General features: G+C 42.7%; 1 protein-coding gene across 2 annotated transcripts; it reads left to right on the forward strand.

Moving 5' to 3' along the window:
- The first annotated feature begins 64 nt into the window (after positions 1–64).
- Positions 65–2,912, forward strand: LOC114449035 (zinc finger protein 2 homolog). Of its 2 annotated transcripts, XM_028426360.1 has the most exons (3): positions 65–199; positions 439–868; positions 1,230–2,911. In XM_028426360.1, exons 2-3 carry the CDS (start codon positions 439–441, stop codon positions 2,609–2,611), a joined length of 1,812 nt encoding a protein of 603 aa, XP_028282161.1. In that variant the 5' UTR covers positions 65–199; the 3' UTR covers positions 2,612–2,911. The 2 variants fall into 2 exon arrangements, with proteins under 2 accessions (XP_028282161.1, XP_028282160.1); XM_028426359.1 differs by having other exon boundaries at positions 106–868; positions 1,230–2,912.
- The last annotated feature ends 15,852 nt before the right edge of the window (positions 2,913–18,764 follow it).

An 18,764-nucleotide genomic window follows, 5' to 3' on the forward strand; every position in this document is an offset into this window, starting at 1 on the left:
AGTCTGGCATTTTTTTTGTGGCTGTCACTTTAACAGAGTTAAATCACTGATCGGTGCTGGTTGGCCAAAACCAGAGGAAGTATGTGCAGCTCTCCTTCCTGTTATCATCGATACACACTAATGTAGCCAGCCAGTAAACGTTAGCTTAAATATAAATATAAAAAAGGACAGCTTCTGCTGGATCGCCTGATCTGCTGCTGTAAGTCTGTCCTTTATAGCTGACAACAGCGGAATATTGACATCTGCATAGCTGTGAGAAAGCTGCGGTAGATTAGCACTGCTGCTAGGCTAATGCTGCATAGAGCAGCTGAGCTATGACGCTAACGTTAGCCAAAATAGACTACACTAATGTTTATGTTGTGTGTTTCTGACGCCGCCTTTATGTAAATGTTTTCTTATATATTCACCCCCTTGTCCACTAATGGTGACAACATGAAGATGAAATCAGCCAAGAAGGAAGAAAAAGAAGAAGAGAAGCAGTATGAGACCATCGATGTGAAAACAGAATATGAATCAGAGCCGGAGAGTGAAGCGGACACTAATGAAGAAGGTCTCAACATCCTCATAAAGGAGGAACCGCATGTACTGGAGATCAGTGAGGAGCACAGCGGAGACACGTGGAGCTGTTCGGACACCACGCCCGACACTGTGACAGATGATCAGCTGCCACACGGACACGTGAAGGGCGAGTGTGACTCTGACCATCAGCCAGAATATGAGTTCACAGAAGCTGATGTCAAGGAGGAGTCCGAGTCATGGATCAAAGAGGAGGGAGACAGTGAGGAGGAGGCAGAGCAGGAGGAAGAGGAGGAGGAGGAGGAGGAGGGCGAATTCCAACAAGAGTTTGAAGATGACGAGATGTGCGCAGGTATTAGCAACTCTGTTTGTCTTCTCTGATTTGATTTCTTTCTGTTCTTTGTGTTCTTATTGTAGCAACAACAGTAAAATTTGACATAAACACACATCATTTTAAGCTCTCCAGCATTAAATCAGTATGTTTGTATTATTATCTTTTATAACCCTCAGACATCAGCCTTACATCTTTGTCAGGGCTGTGATGAATATTCAGTTCTGTTGCTATGGATGCAGATCTGATCATCGTGTAGGATCCGGTCCACTCCTCTAAAGACACCCAGCAAACTTTTGCACCATTACCTTTGCAGTGATAGGCTCTTTATCCTATAGGTATGAAGAGTGTAATCATATCTTTTTGTCTTCCTCTCATGCAGAGCCATCAACTGACTTTTTTCCCTGTCCTCACTGTGATGTCTCCTTTACTGACTTGGACTTCCTGGAGAAGCATGTCAAGTGGGTCCATCAGAAAGAGTATCTTGCTAAACTTAAAATGTGCCTCTCAAGCACACTAAACCTCATCCCTAAGTACACCTGCACTGTCTGCAGCAGCACCTTCACCTCTAAAGTACACCTTAGGGTCCATATTCGTGAAGTCCACCCTTCTGCCCCTCCCCGTAGGCTTCACCCCTGCCCAACCTGTGCACGGAGCTTCCAGTACCTGAAGAATCTGAAGAACCACTGCCAGCGCTGGCACAACATGTCTGTGGTTACTAGAGGAGGACACCTCAGTTGCGCTGATTGTGGGAAGAACTTCAAAGCTACCTGGGGTCAAGGACCTCATTTGTGTCATGAGCCTGATAGTGCAGAACCCGAAGATACACCCATCTGCTTAGACACTGGTGTGCAGTGTCCAGAATGTGGCAAGAAGGTGCGCACACCTCAAAGCCTGGAGGATCACATGCGCACACACACAGGTGACCGGCCTTTTGTCTGCAAGGATTGCGGCAAGAGGTTTGTGGAGCGCAGCGGTTGGCGGTACCACATGAAAATACACACAGGAGAGAAGCCATACAAGTGTCAGGTGTGTGGAAAGGCCTTTTTGAGATCACACCACCTCAAGTGCCATTTAACTACACACTCCGGCAAGAAGGAATATTCCTGCTCTGAGTGCGGAAAGGAGTTTGGATTCAAGTCGAGTCTGGATCTTCATCTGAGGACACATTCAAATGAGAAACCCTTCCACTGTAATGTGTGCGGGAAGAATTTTAACACTAAGAGAAATCTGAGGGTTCACACCAAACTTCACACCAATGAGAAAGCTCACCAGTGCGGGGACTGCGGGTTGAAGATTGGAGATCTCGGAGCTTTAAAGATACACTTACGGACACACACTGGAGAAAGGCCTTACCACTGCACCGTCTGCGGCAATAGGTTCATTCGCCTTTCACATCTCCGAAATCACCAACGCACCCACACTGGTGAAAGACCCTACAAATGCAATGAATGTGACAAAAGTTTCACTCAGTCTGGAGACCTAGTGAAACACAAGAGGATACACTCTGGGGAAAAACCCTTTGAGTGTCCAGAGTGCCACCGCCGGTACACTTCCTCTGGAGATCTGGGCAAACACAGGAGGAGTCACACTGACCTGCGTCCATACACGTGTCAAGAGTGTGGGAAAAGCTTTCGCTTGTCGGGGCACTTGAAGACCCACATGTTAACGCACACTGGGGAAAAGCCATACTCTTGCCCAAACTGTCTGCGCAGGTTCGCTCGCTCTCACCATCTTTCCGGGCATGTGGCTAAATGTCGCTGAAGACAGTCCTGAATGAAAGTGGCAATTAAAACTGTATACTACATAATCTAAGTAACATATAAACTCATACTTGATATCATCATATTTATTTATATGAACTTTCTGTAACCCCTGTGATGACGGACGTTGTAAAATGTGAGTTTAAGAAATGAATTGTGTTGCATGGATATCTTACAGCAGTCCTAAGCCTTGTGTGGTTTTGATATACGGTACAAGACCTGATTCTGACTAACATGATTTTGAAAGACACTATTATGTGAAAGACTTGATGACTTCAGTGGGATGTGTGGATACTTACTTATCAGTTATCCACTACTGCTGAATGCTGATTTATATGTTTAAAAAAATAAATTATTTGATGACTGCATGAAAAAGTGAGTGATGCTATTGTATGTAATGTTGTTAAAAAGACCTAAATCAACTTTTACAAGTTATTTTGTAAATTATCTTCAAAACGGATGGTTATTATGATTAATAATAATAATAATAATAATAATAATAATAATAATAATATTAATACTCCATACATTTAGCTGAGACATTTAATTGCAGTTTGGAGATTTGTCTACATTTCCCTGTTCTTATCTGTGAGATACCATGATTATATATTAACTGTGCAGGACAAAATCTTTCAACTTATTAATTGGTTTTGACCAATTTATTAATTTTAGAAATGTTATGAAGACTAAAATGCGTCGCGGTGGGGTGGATCGTAACGCTACCTGTTTAAAGTAGAGGTCCCGCCCTCGAGGGAGAGGAGGGTCAATAAAACGCGCCTCCCTTTTCAAAAAGACGAGTGCGCGCACGTAACGTAAACTTGTCCTGGAGTGCATGTGCGTGTTTGTGGTGCGTAAATGTGGCACGCCAAACGAACAAAGTTTGCATTATACTCAGGCGGACACCAACAGGCTACACAGCATGCTAACAGTTAGCAACTCAGGTCAGAGTTCATGCTTTTAATTGATCGGGTCGCAGTTTGGATAGCTTAGCCGTGTTCACCACCCTGAAACAGGGCTAATGATACGGTTGCTGCACAGCGTGGCAAACAAAATTAAGTGCATCTTTGTTCCTCAGAAGCTTCAAATCAAAGTTACACTTAAAATATAGAAAATGGAAGAGAGCACAAGTCAGAGAGGAGCCAGGAGACTGCATGAGATGAAAGGCCTGGAGGCGTTTTTATCAAGAGAGACGCACAACTGGACGATAAGAGGCGATACTGCGACCTGAGAGAGGAAAAGAAACACAAGTCAGCAACTTCACAGAAAGTTTTTGTCAACGTCTACAGTCGACAGATGGATTTATGAGCGCAAATGCTGAGGCTTACCTACAAGGTGCAAACCTGCGGTGACACTCAGGAACAGAGCAAGGACAGTAAATGTGACGTAACGTGTTGCATGTTAATCTGCTGTGTCAGACACTTAGTGATGTTGTAGTCATCAATAGTAATATAATATAAATAAAACGAAAATATGATAATATAATATTTAAAAGCGCTTTCCAGACATGTTCCTTTATATTGTGCTGTTTCTTCCTGTAGATGAAGCCTCATAAATGGCTCACCCACTGTCTGAAGAACATCTGGCCGCTGGACGTCACAGCTGGTAGGAACTGTCCTTGTTTCCCCCATGCAGGGGTACTAGCTTATCATATTATTTAAGTCTTTAGACTCAAGTGGTTGCCCATGTTTGTCACAAAAATATGTTTTGAAAACCTGTGAGTCACATCAAGTAAAATTTATTATTTCATTGTACTATAAACTCCCACATTCAAAATTTGCCTATTTTAATAGTGTAGTTGTTTTGGTGTTTTTTTTAGTAGCAAATGTTTCTTTTCTCAACTTTATTGAGAATGAAACTTACTGATCATCATTATAAAGCTTTCTTATTTTACCCGACAAAAGAACATTAAAAAAAACGTCCCCAAATTGAAAATAGGCAAAGAAAATATTTCTTTGCAGAAATAGTTTCTGCAAAGAATGTCAGAACTGATATTTGTTTTTCTATTCATTTTAATTCATTGTCACCTGAAACAAAACAACAAGACCTTTCTGTTGCCTGTGTGGAGAACAGGTCTGTTCTTCTCCTGGCATACAGTGTGTGCAGCTTTGGCCCCTCATCCTTTTCAGCTGTGGCTTTAATACAATAATCTTCAGTGCCGTTATTTTCATGCAAACCAAAACAAAACAGTTCAATTTACAAATTGTTACAAATTGTTATTGATACTCCTCCACCATTTTAACAGTGTATTTCACTAATATAGTTAAGGCTCATATTTTGCTTTATTGAAGGCTGCAAACCTATACTATATGTTAAAAATACTGATCTTAAAGCAGCACCACATGTTAGCAACATATTTTACAATGTACTTTATGTTTTTTTAAAGAAAATTGCATTCTGAAAATTACCAATGAATGACATTTTGTGGATTTATTGTGTTTGTTTAACTTCAGCTGCAAGAAGATAAACAACAGACTAACAGAAAAAACCCATATGCCAATTTTGCTGAGGAAAAAGTTTGCCATTGTTGTGACTCACACAAACTGATACATGATTAGAAAGACAATACAAACTTGGAGAAAAGAAACCCCCAGGGGGTTTATAAAATGTTTCTAAAAAAAATAAATAAAAAAAAAACACCCTTCTGATACTAAATTCAAAGTACAATGAGTAGGAAACACAATTTTTAAGTGTAAGAAACACAATAAAGAAAAAAAGATTGAATGTTATTTTGGTGTTACAGATGTCTAGTTTTTTTCTTCTTTATTTCCCATTTGGATTGATATATATATATATATATATATATATGCCTGTATCAGAGGAAAACCTTGCTCACATTCATTTACACCCAGGATATGCATCACTAGGACAAGGGCCACAACCAAACCTGTCTCAGTCAATTCACTGGGAATTGGTCTATTATTTTTATGTCCGCAATTACAGGGACGGAGCAGTAAGTACGACTCGAGCACAGATAACAAAGATATATTTAGGAGTAAATAATATTGACTGTACCTTTGTTTAAAGCTGGAATCAATACTTCTTAAAGCGTGTCCATTTTTCATTTAGCCGCGTCATGTCTGTGTGGAGGAGGGGCAGAGAGATGAATGGGTGGATTCTCTAATTCCCCCTGTTGCAGTTATCATAATTGTAGAACAACCACGGTTTTTAAAGATCGGGCTTGAGGAGAGGCAGGCCACACAAAGAAAGTTAATAGATTTGGAAAATTGAGATAGATTGCACAGAAGCCATTTTTGGAGTGTTCCATCAGTGTGGCAGGCAGATGGACAAATATGATCCAGGGATGAGGTGGTGGTGGTGGTGTGCTGGAGTGCACAAACACAGGGAGGCAGAGAATGCATCCTGATAAATAAAGGTGTTGCTGTTTATTCTTTCCTTGCAGCATGTGTGTATCTCATCACCTGCTGGGTGATATCCGGATACATCACTGTTAGAGGCTTACTTCAGCTTTAGCCCAAAGAATGCTCCCCAAAAGCGACAGTAGTTCCTCTCTTGAGGCACCAGGGGGAAATGGATAGCTGTGGAAGGGATGCTTCAGGGAATAGGCAAGCTCAGGAAATGTCTCTCACTCAGAAGTTTGGGCCATTTGTTAGAAGTATGACATAGAATAAGCCTGTGGTCAGCGCTGCATGTAGAAAATATTTTTATGTCCAATTGTAAAACATTATACCTCCTCCCTCATCATAAACAGTGCTGTTTCAGCTGATAGTGCTCCCTGTGTAAGACCTCTGACCCTCTCATTTGTCTGCTGAAGATGGCTTTTAGGATCTCTAAAGGATATTTTACAGCAGTGATTTATCCAGAGGGGCCTACATTTGTTTCCATCCGTTTTGATATCGGTCATTGTTTTCACATTTGATGCATTCAGGCTTTTCTCTGCTGCTCAGAAATCCTTCCCATATCCAATTTTTGCCTTTCCTGTGTCCAATTTTCCCTAATATTCAGATGATTATGGCATGATGCTTTCCTTCCCTCCTTTCAGAGTTCTACCCTTCCCTCTCCTGCTCCTATTTTCCCTTGATTCTCTTTCAGTCCCCTTATTGGATTCTGTCATTCGGCTGCATTATTTGAATGTCTGCAGTGACATTATGTTTCATCAGTGCAGATATAGATGCACTAAAATGCCAGAGACTGTAACTGCAAATCAACAAATCTAAACTTAAAACCTTACATTTATTTAGCGTTCCCTGTCACTAAGCCAAATAGCAAAATATTTTCAATCTGCCCTCCGGTGACAGACAGACGGTGGTGTTTTAGGTTGCAGTCTGCAGAATTAAATTACCCCATATTGAGTCTTATAGAAGTCCAGTTGAGGGGATTTTCTTTTTGTGATGTAATTTGAGCTATCCAATTTTCCTTGTATTTACTGTCTATATTTTTGTCAATTTGGCAGAGGAACACATCGTGTGCGTTGGCGCTGGGTGTCACTGGTGTCGTCATGCTACAGTGGTTTTGGTGTTGGCTGGCCTCAGAGGTCAGTGTGTGGGAAGAGATGGTGGCTCTGCGGGGCTTTGCGGCGGCTCTTGGCCTGTCCCTTTGGGCTCCGGTAGGCCCACATCCACTCCTCTCATTCATGAAGGGGTCAAAAACACGGGTCAAAACACACAGTTTGATTCGCCGCAACACACTGGTGTGCGTGGGTGTAGATGAAACCGGGTATTTTGTGGGCCTTTGGTAAGCTGCAGCTGGTAGCAGCTCTTACTTCTCTCTCTCTTAAGTCCAAATGTGCCTACAAGCATAGCTTGCACAAAGGAAGGAGAGGAAAAATGCACCATTAAATTGTGTTGCATTGAGTGCTGAGAGTGGGCTGCTGAGTTACACATAAAAGGATGGAAAAATGCTGTTTATTCCCTATTAGTATCACCACACTGACAGGTTGGTCAAGAGGTAAGGAAGATTCTCTCTACCACAACCACCTCTCATACTAGCACTGAGAAACCAGACCACACTAAAATGTTCCCCACCAAGCCAGCCGCTGTTGTAGTGACTGCCGGAGTAGATCTCTTGGCCACGGCCTCCCTCTTCTCTTCCCACTGTAACCTCTTGCTCTCTCTGTCTCTTTAGTGGAGGAATAGAGATGTGGAGGGCAAGAGAGACTGACAGTGTGTGCTCCCCTGCTCAGTAAATATGAACTGCACCCAGCAGACAGACTCATTCATCACAGGGGAAAGAGGGGGAAAAGAGGGTGGAGAGGCAGGGTGGAGGGATACAGAAAGGACTAAGAGAAATGTCCAAAAGACAGAGAGAGGGAGCGAGGAAGAGGAGAGGTGGGAGGAATAGGAAGCAGATGGAAAGAGGATGAAAGAAAGGAAAGTGTTCTGGGTGAAATGAGTGGGAGAAAGAGATAACAGGCTGAAAAGGGGGAGAGAGACGTGGATGATTGAAGGATAAATAAAGGATGGTGGATGTGCATGGGGAGGTGAAACCTCAAGCATGGGAAAACTGATGAAATATAGGAGGACATTTTATATCTCATCACCAAGAGATCTTGTCTTGTGATCGCTGGCCTTAAGCATCTTGTTACAACAGCAATATTAGTTTTGTTGCCTTACAGTCAGAAAGCTCATATCTCACTCAGACTTGTTGCTTTTCACAGTGTGACCTTGAATATGCACTCTACCATGTCCAGAGGTTGCGCTCCACAACTCAAAAGTTTTTTCATGCTCTTAAGGATTAGATGCAAAATAGACATTAATAAGAAAAAGTAATAGCTGTGTACTATTAACTATTTTTAATTTAGATCAGAACTTTTGATTACAATGCATACAAAACCTGTCTTTCCAGAGCCAGGCACTGGGAGTTTTCTTTCAGTTTCTCCAGAGGACCTACAAACAAATGTGTTGTACAAGTTTTAAAACTTGTAGAAACATGCTGTATAGGTTTTAAACAGAATGCACTGCTGCATTCCCTCACAGTAAAGAAAAGGGATACAGTACATATTGTATGCACCTGAATCAGTTTTGAAACATTTCTGACAGCAAACCCTCTGTGACATCATGTTTTCCGATGAGCTATCTTGGCAGCATCAGAGGATTCCGTGGTTATTTCAAACATGTACTACACAGTGGAGGATGAGTGTAGCTCACTCAAAAGTCATGGCTATAGTTATATGTAACATTAGGAACCCATATACTTTAAATGAGCAAATTATACAAATGTTCACCCACGTAGGAATTTGTAAATAATCAATAGATTGCAATTTAAATTCTTCAAAGGTTTTATTCTACAAATATCTGCTTCCATCCACTATTTTGAAGTGTTCCGTTCATAATATTCCATTACTTACATCCTGTACAAAAATTACATTTTGAATGCTCCAAATACTACAACACATGAAGCAAGACAACAATAACGACATATTTCTTGGAAATCCTAGTCCTTTGCCCTTTCCGGTCCATGTCCTCAATTTCCAACAACTTCCCCCATCTTCACTCTCACCAATACCACCTCCTCTCCATCTTTTTCCACTCCAAAGAAAGACAGGAGAGAGGGAAGATGATGTGTGACAGATGCTATATTTCGACTTTCTGTCAGGGAGATTAATATTGACACATTGTGTTTCTTACCAGAGGCTTGTTGGCTGTGTGTTGGTCTTTGATTTCATTATCCTCCACTCAGTCACTTTTTTCTTAAGAATCAGACAATAACAGATGTGTGGACTGAAATGGAGACACAGATATTGGAGGGGCTGAGTGAACAAGTCACATCGGTTGGGTCGGCCATCAGTCCTGTTTGCTGTGGAACTATAAACCCCCTAAGGATACCCAGAGCAAAAGAGACCCTTCAGTTTTATCAACCTTTTCAGCTCGTCAGTGGAACACATGGTTTTGTAGTTTTAACACCTCTGTATGGTCATATTTATTTTTCTCTGAACTTTATACTGTATCATTAGTACAAAATGTAATACTTTATACATTTATTTCCATTTCCAAGTGTTTTAAAGGTAAATTAAAAGTACTTACGATGAAGGAGTATTTGTACACTATCCAACAAAATACCTAACATCATTCACTAGTGCAGAATCTGAAGGAGATCTGGTAGGCCAGGTACAAACCTACACCAGTCTGCCCTGCCCAAGACTGCAGAGCATGTATAGTGGTTTGGATTTCATAAGAAACTCAAACAGATTTGAAGAATTAAATAAATGTATAGTTTCTACATCCAGCAAACAGCTGTGGCTGGCATCTGCACTTTCTGTATGTTAGTATTTGCTTCACCATATTGACACATATGGACACAAAAAGCTGGTGGGACAGAAGGCAGAGGATGACGTTCTGATCAGGAACTATGTCACATGAAAACTCACCTACTGGCTCACATAATTCTTCCTGTCTTAATTCTGTCTTCCTCTCACTGCCTTGTGTGCCTCTTAGGGTCTTAGATGTGCGCTGTGATTGTGTAATCAGGTCTAATCAAATTGCTTTACATGCAGTCTATGAGCAGTTCACATGTGACTTTATTTCTTCAAGTGAAAGCTCCCGAGCCATTGTCTCCAACTTGTAAGAACTTTGTGATGCCTATTGAAACATTTCTGAGGTGGATACAACAGAGGGATCCTACAGCTTCCTGATTTTGTAATTTCAAAGTGCGAGGCTTGCTGTTAGTGGGAGAGTAAAATCAATAGGCCTCTCTGGAGGGGAGTAGGTATGGGCTTGTAGTCCTATGATATGAGAGAGGATCTGAAGCAGGAAACACAGTTGAAGGATGAGGAAATAGGGAGGAGCAAAGCAGCTTCAGTGAATAAACAAATAGAAAGCAAAACAAGAGAGATAATGCAAGAAGGAGACGAGAGACCGATGGGGAAACAGTTGTCGCCAGAGACTTTTATTGACTTTCACCCCCCTCCTCTGTCCACGTGACTACCAGATAAATTCACACAGAGAGGGAGAAGGGTAGTGAGGGGAGAGAGAGAGAAATGAGAAAATAAATTACTCTGGAAAGATATGACGATAGGCTACACGCGGCTTTAAATCTAAAAGGGAATTCGCGACACACTCGACCAATTTGTCACTGTGCTTTTTGCCTCTTTTCATTTCTTTTTTGATACTTTGCCCCCCTATTATTTTTCACCCCTTCTATACCCCGATGCCCCTAATTTACCCCACTTTTCCCACGTAAGCCTGTCCAATTCTTCTTCACTGCTTGTTTTGCAAATCTTCTTCAGGATGTACACATGGGATTGTGATGTCATGTGAGGATGTAGACCTTCTTTCTTTTATCCTGTCATAAATGTTACTGTATTTTTTTCTGCATGGCAAATCCATAAATCAATCTGCCTGAGCTTGTCTTTCAATAGGTGCCCCCTCCATCGCTAACTACAGGCAGATTTGTGCCTGATCCTCTGCAAACATGGGTCTATCAAAATCTGAGAGAAAGGAGGAAATCAGATGCATCACAGAAAAAGAATGAGGGGGGCCACGGTAAAGGATGGCTGGAAAAGAGGTGGAAGAATGGAATGGAAAAGAGAAAAGAAAGAAAACGCAGACTTAAAGTATACCCCCTCTCTTTTATTTAATTTAGACGCCAGGCGAAAATCGATCCTGCCATTCGATACGCAATCCGAATCAAGGCGAATTAAGCGGGCGGAAATTAACTCTGAAAATATTTTTGATGGAGTGGCTTGTAGTCTCTCGGCCAAATGGACTGCAAAGTGGAACAAATGACAGGGGCCTAGTGGTGGAGACAGCGCCGCTCCATCTTCCATTAGGCCGTAATGGGATAGGTCCAGCCCCCTAGCTCGACTCGGCTGCATTAATCAAAACAGCCGCTATATGAAGATTTATGGTTCTCCACTCCAGCGAAGCCAGAGCCGGAGCCAGTTCTCGGTGTGTATGTTTGAAGGAGGGGGGTTGTGAGTCTCTCTCTCTCTCTCTCGCTCTCTCTCTCTCTCTCTCTCTCTCGCTCTCTCTCCTGCATCTCTGTCTGTCCTGTAGACTTTGCTCCTACCTGTGGGCCTTTACACAACATGCATGTCGCGCCTTTAAGCACACACCTTTAATCCAGGGACTGTGTAATCTCAGCTTGTCATTTATTGTCAGCATTCGTGTCAAGCCCTGATTCTATTGTTGACTCTGTAATATACTTGTAATAACCGATCTATATGCATATAAGCCTGGTGGTACTTAATCAAATATTATGTGAAGTGATGTGGTGGGAAATAAAAAGAGCTCTAGATGACCTTCAGACAACAAAAGGTAAGCCATAATCCAAAAATCAAGACATGTAGAAATGTATAATCTATAATCTTTTAAAATATATAATTTTGTTTTTCTAAGACTTGAGTGTTGGTTTTTATTGTGTGGGTTTTGCAGTTTTTCTCTCCTGCCTGTATGGTGTGCTGATTGTCACCTCTTCCCCATCCAGCACAACAAGCAACAGACAAACAAAATGGGCATCCTCTGGCGTTCAGTAGTGAGACTTTAGATTATAGCCCATATTGCTGCAGCTTCTCCCTCTATGGCAGCCTATTAGGAGTGTATAGCCCAGTGAGCAGGCCACTGCTGTGACGAGCCAAAGGGACAGACAGGGGGAGACAGTGTGACGGAGAAGAGTGTGGCGGTTTGAGTAGATTGGAGCTGGGAACCGTCCAAAAAACTTCAGCCAAGTTTTGATGAGATGAGACTGATCGGACCCACTGCTGAGAGACCCTGCTTTACTTTCTTTTTCTCTTTCTTCAATAGGTGGAGGATGGATGAACTCTTCCCAACAGATGGATCACACCTCTGTCTATTCACACACGCAATTCTCTATTACCTAACTTTCACAGCTCTTTCCTATTCTTCCCTCCCTTAACCTGTGTATCTTGTCAGTGTTTTTTCCCCATTATTTGTCCCCCCTCTTTCTCTTTTCCCTCCTAGTTCCCTATCTTATTCCACTTCAGTCTCTATATTCCCCCATCCCCTGTCCTCTGGCCTCTAACTCTCCAAAGTGGATAAGCAAACCGTCGTGGAGACATCTCTATATCCATCTATCTATCTCCCCTTTCCTTTTGCCCTCTCTCTTTTCCCCTTTTCCTTTATTCTCCATTTTTTCCTTGCAAGCAAAGGGGAAGCTTGCTGCCAGTTTCAGTCTGCCAAAGGGTTTATTTAAATTAGAAACGCTTCAGTCTCCTCACTCCACCCCTCTCTTTCCTTTCCCTCTCTCTCCCCCTTATTCCCTTTCTTACCTCGTTCTCTTGGCTGGGGGTGACCCCCACCTCTCCATGCTGACAGGCTCTAGGGTCCCGTCAATGCCAGCCAACTTTGTTTTGTAGATGAAATCAGTGGAAAGAGGTCTTGGAAGGAGAGAGGAAATGAGGAAGAGGAAAAGTAGAGGTGGGAGAGTGGGAGTTAGAGAAGGGTCAGGGGAGACCTGTTAGTCAGTGTACTTTAGTTCCTTCTTCCTCTCACGGCTCATTCCACCCAGATTAGGACCTGTAAATGGCTTTAGGCTACCTCACCTGGCTTTGGATTTCCCCATCTCACAGGAATACAGGCAAAGTCTTACCTTTTACTCTTTCATCAAGACACACTCAGAACTCCCCTTGTCCTGAAAGGTCTCACCCTTCCTGTGTTTGTGTGATTGTTTTTACCTCATCACAGTGCACTGTTTTGACATCTCCTTTGCTGCATTGCAAGCAGGAAGGGTCAGTCATCGCACCTAATCATCTCCTGTTAACAGTGACCAATCTCCCTGGTAATCCTCCTTTCCCCTCCCTCTCCTGGGCTCTAATCCCCCCTCTCACCCACCCTCCTCCTCACCCATTAACACACAATTATTTTGGAGGGCTGACACGGGCGAGGGGGAGGAAACGAGGTGTGGAGAACACGGGGAGACTGTCTCTCTAATGGCTGACTGACACCAGACGAGCTCATAGATCATAGAGATTATTAATACCACTGTTAAACACCCCATTCAAGGGCTGCCACATGCAGACACACACATTTTCTCAGACTCCTATCATATCTCATTCCCAGCACACATCTTCATATGAGCTGTCATTCATGCTTGGTGAATCGGCATCAATTTCATTTGAGTCATTTAAACAATGCCGGGTGCTCATTACAGCATGTGGTTGAGGGGTAGAATCAGATTTACAATTACAACTCTCATTGACAGTGTTGGCTATTATTCACGGGGTCATTTCCTTATGATTCGCCTCCTGCTATAGTTCTAATGACGGTAATTCCAGGTTTGATCCGATTATCATGTATACAGTGAGGTGAGAGATTCTCTGTGACTCACTAGTAATGACCAGGGAAATGTGGCCTTTTTGTGGCAGTGGGGGCCTATCTTAGAAGAGGAGATAGCAAGGGTGTTTGTGTGTGTGTGAGAGAGAGAGAGAGAGAGAATGACCTGTCCGTTTAACCGCTGGGGTTCTGGGGAGAAAGCGGGGGGAGCCATGCGTCCCCAGAGAGCAGGGTCTGGGGAAATCACACTCTCACTTTCACCAAACAACCTGGAGGCTGCATGGCAGCTGGCAGCAGCCAATACATACACTCCCACTCTCCATATCCTAGTTTATATGCAAAGAGACTTCTAAACACACTGAATCATGGTGTATGTAAAAACAATTCTGAATTCAGTGAGATTTATATGTTGCTCCCAGAAAGCATAGACGACCAGATCTGTTAGTCAAATAAAGCAATCAAAAAATCATGCAGAGCTTCACTAAGTGTTGGTGAATTTACTGGTCATTTTGACACTTGAATGATTTTTTTTTCTTTTTTTTACAACATCCATAACTTTCAGAATTTAGAGGCTCCACCTTCAGCAACCAGCCGATAACAAAAGGAGTTTGTAGTCAGAGCAGGGGGTGTAAGAGCTTACTTTAGTGTTCCACTGCTCCATTAGCTGATCTCGGGTCTCCCTGTGAGTGCCAGCTCATTGATTCCTTAACTAATCACTCTAATTAAAATGCCTTTTATTCATTCAGTGGTTTACATGGCAGCTTACTACTCACATTTAAGGATCAATTGCCACACAAGAAATTTCTGTCAACAGTTTCAGTGGCCTTCCTCTTAGTTTTTTTAGAGATCTGCATTTGTGCATATTCGACACTTCATTAAACCACATGACACTGGTTTGAGGAAAGTTCAAGGCCTGAACAGGGCACAGCATAATGCAGCCACCAGGCTGAATGTTCCCTAAAATAGTTTGTCACCTGAGGAAATTGGTTTCCTGTTTATGCTCCATGTTATTAATTGTTCTCTTTGTCTATGAATGATTCAGGCAGAAAGAATTTACTCCCTCATTATTTGAAGAAATTAGAATAGCATAGTCATTAAATAATTAAATTATACTGCCAAAGAATTATACGTTGTCTCAAGCTGTCTTATTTTGATGGATGTCTGTTTATGACTCGTTCCGCTTAGAAATTCCTACAACATTTCTTTCCTGATAATATATCAATTTATCAGCAGAGATTTTTATGTTAATTTCCTCCCCTCCTCCTTCCCTCCTAAAACAAAGTATCTCACTCTCAAACGATCTCGAACTAATTAAGCAAGCGTTAATTAAAAATTCGAGAGAGGATAAACGCGGTAGAATTGTTATGGAAACGTTGAAGTTAATCAAGCTTCCAAATTATTGATAACATCCTTAGTACAGTGATCGATCGGGAAGACATTAAGTGGCAAAATAAAGCAGCAGCTTTCAGATTTGATGGGTGCCCGTGTGGGTGTGCGTAAAGCAATGTGCAAAAACAATTAGGTCCATAATACATAATATTAGTCCACATGACAAATAGGATATCTACTGTGTCACCCTAAACTTGCTGCGTGTGCGCGCGCGCGCCCGTGACGAAGCGCGCGTGTGTGTGTGTGGAGTGGGATTTCTTTATCCCACAAACGCCATTAATCAAATGTGTGCGTTCAAATTGCGTTGTGGACTCCAGGAGACTGGAGGGATATTGACGTCTGCAGATATGAATATTTCCCCTCTTTGCGCCTATTTCAAAGGCAGCGTGCTTCCCCGTGTGTTTACATGTTTCTCCCCTGCCTGCATGTCTGTTTACGCCCGTGTCAGAGCCTGTGTGGCATGTAGGCCTACTTACAAGGCGCTTCATCATCCCACCAGCGATAGGAGCAATTCACCCATAAAGTGGGTCTTTCGCCCATAAATAATATTCAAGTCGCTCTATTGTTAAGTGAAAAGTTGACTGGTGTTTGATTTTTTCTTATTTTTTTTCTTCTTCTTCTTTTCCGCGGCGACCTCGGGTTAGGACTCATACATCACGGGATGACAGCTATAGAAAGGCCCTAAATTAGCAACTAAATCGAATATTGATCAGCTATGTGCGGCCCTGCGAGTCGCGCCTCCTTGCCGTTTTTTTTCCAGAGAGAAAGAGAGGGGGGGGGGTGAAAACGAGAGATAGAGGGGGGAGGGGGGCGGTGAAAGGTGCTTCCCCCCTCCCTCCCCGTCCCTCTCTCTCTCTCTCTCTCTGTTTGAGTTTAAGTGTTTGTGTGTATTTTATTGTCCATTGCTCTGCACTCAAAGTGAAACCAGCGTGCCCTGACACGGGCTACTTTCACCATGTTTGCATTTATAAGCATGAGGCAATAGCAGCACTAATCTCTGTCTCTCACGTGACAGCAGTCTCCGTTGATGTCACGCTTTAGCTGTCCATCCATCCATCCATCAAGGTTACGACCTCCTTACCTGCCCCGTTTCCCAGCAAGCCAAATATAGTCTCTTATTGTTTACATAAAGTTCAAATGAAGTCCCTCATTACACACTCGCCTATTGTCTCCTGTTTATGGATCATTGGCTGTGTTGGCGCTGTTGAATCGACTCCATCCACCCCCCAACCCCCCCTCATCTTTGCTGCTGGGACGTGTGGGAGGTCGCTGGCGCGCGCATGCTCTCGCAGCGGGGACGCGTTTGATGAAACGATCAAGCCGACTCTTTGTCTCTCCCGGGAAGCGTTGTGTGTCCGGGGCGGCGATGAGCCAAGCCCAAGGCCGGGGGAGTGGGTGGTCAAGGTTGCGCCGGGTCATTGAGATTAGCCCCGGTGTGCTCTGTAACAAAGGGCCGGATCGTCAGGTGCCGCGAAGTCTGGATCAAAGTATCGGGTGTAGGACAAGTGGGGCGTAAGACAGGGATGAGCTGCGGATTACAGCGGCCTAATTGGAAAGGATACTTTCACTCTGTTGAGGGATTGTTAGTTGTTGATGTTTCAGGGCTTTTGAATTCAATTATAGGCTACTTCAAGGACGGATATTCTGGTTGTAATTCACAGTTTTGGTTGGAAAAAGTTCATAGTTGTAAGAATCAGGTTGCCTGTAATTAGATAAAACTATATTAGCATTGTTTCACATAATTAATCAGTTCATACTTGCACACTCATGCAGTCATTGCGATGTTGTGTACATCTACAGTTGCCCATGTCATAATAAATAATAAATTGATCGCTCCGACGCCATTTCGGCACCATGAGTCTTTCGCTGTCCACGGTGCTGAAACTCCAGGCCCCACAGAGGACGCATGTTCGCTGTCCAAGGTGCTGAAACGATCACCACCTCTTTTCTAAAGGGGAATTCATTCATATTGCCAGATAACTGGTAACCACAGCCCGTCCTGACAGTGATCATATGTCATAAACTTCTTTTATCATATCAGCGACCCCTGAAACTATAACACACATTCAGCTAAAGTCTGTCTCCAGTCTCAGAGGATATTTGTGGAAAGATTGGGATATAACCTTGACTTTATAATATATTCAGAACGTCGCTCCAAGTTTTCATTTTCATTTTGTTTGTTTATAAATTCTCTTCTGGATGTTTATTTTATGAATAATTTTATTTTCATAACTTCCGAACTTCGCACATTTTGCCTCTATTAGATTTAAAAAGCATCCATTAGTAAGATGACTTAGATTGACTTCATAACAACGACCTAAGATTTTTTTTTTCTTAGTATCTCCTGAATAATCTGATTCACTTCTCCTGCTCTCACAAAGGGTGCGTTTGTTTTAAGTCCTGTGTGTGTGGTGACCCGGTAGCAGGAGAGCGAAGTCATGTACAGTTATATACCGTTCACACGTGGAATGAAGCAACGTAAGCGCCTCTATTACGTTACTGTGTGACATTACAGCTATCTTAATCAAGCAAGAAGACTGAGATCTACACATGAAGGGAAGTTTGTCGGAGAGACATCTCGCTCAACCCCCCCCCCCCCCCCCCCCCCCCCACCCCCTTCACGCGCCTCTCGGGCTACTCGCAGCTCCTCAGAAGTCTGCTCGAGGACATTCCGGGAACCATCTGTTTCCGCCAGAGCAACGTGCGCGGGCATGCAGGAAGCGAGACTCACAAATTTGCGAGGAAAGGTGGTTGTCTGCCAATGCTCTTGTTATAAAATATCGCCTCCCTCCTCTTCCTCCTCCCCCTCAGCCCTCCACTTGATTTCTTATCTGTCTTATTATACACCTAACAGAGAAACAAAGTGTTGCAGAACAGAGCGAAACATCATCCTAATAACTACAGGAGAGAACATTTAAATGAACCAAATAATACATGAAAAGGTCAGAAGGTTCTCAGTACACAGAATGCGCTTCGATAGACCGAGTAAGTTCATCTGCCTTAAGAGAGAAACACTTTGCTGTGCCCTTTTGACAATTGATTCAGTATTGATGTCAAACTTTAGTTGGGAATCAAAGACGGTGCCCATGTATTTATATGAACTGACTATATCAACTGTTTCCCCATAGACAATGCTGTCTGTTGTGTCTGTCTTGGATTTCCTAAAGTCAGTGACAATTTCCTTCATGTTGGGCACATTTTAATCAAGGTAGCTGTCATCACACCACTGTACAAAGTGAGAGCTGAGCCATGGCCAGTATCTGCTCCCTGAAGAAGAGACAGCAGAGCGGTATCATTAGAAAACTTCACCAAATAACTGTTCTCCTTTACTGACCTACAGCTGTCAGTGTACAGAATAAAAAGCAGTGGCAAGGAGTGCCTGTGTTAGACACCATCGCTTAGCTGGAAACTTACAGATGAGTTGTTTTTCTCTACTCTGATTAATAGAGCCCATACTTTTAATTCCCTGCCATTCTGACTTTACATATATTTTTTCAGTTTTTTCCCTTTTACCTAAATTTTGCTCTCGGTGACGTTTCTCCAGATGGCTCCCTGTATATATATTTTTTTTCTTTTTAT

This window comes from Parambassis ranga, chromosome 16 (genome assembly GCF_900634625.1).
Source record: "Parambassis ranga chromosome 16, fParRan2.1, whole genome shotgun sequence".
Taxonomy (NCBI): Eukaryota; Metazoa; Chordata; class Actinopteri; family Ambassidae; genus Parambassis; species Parambassis ranga.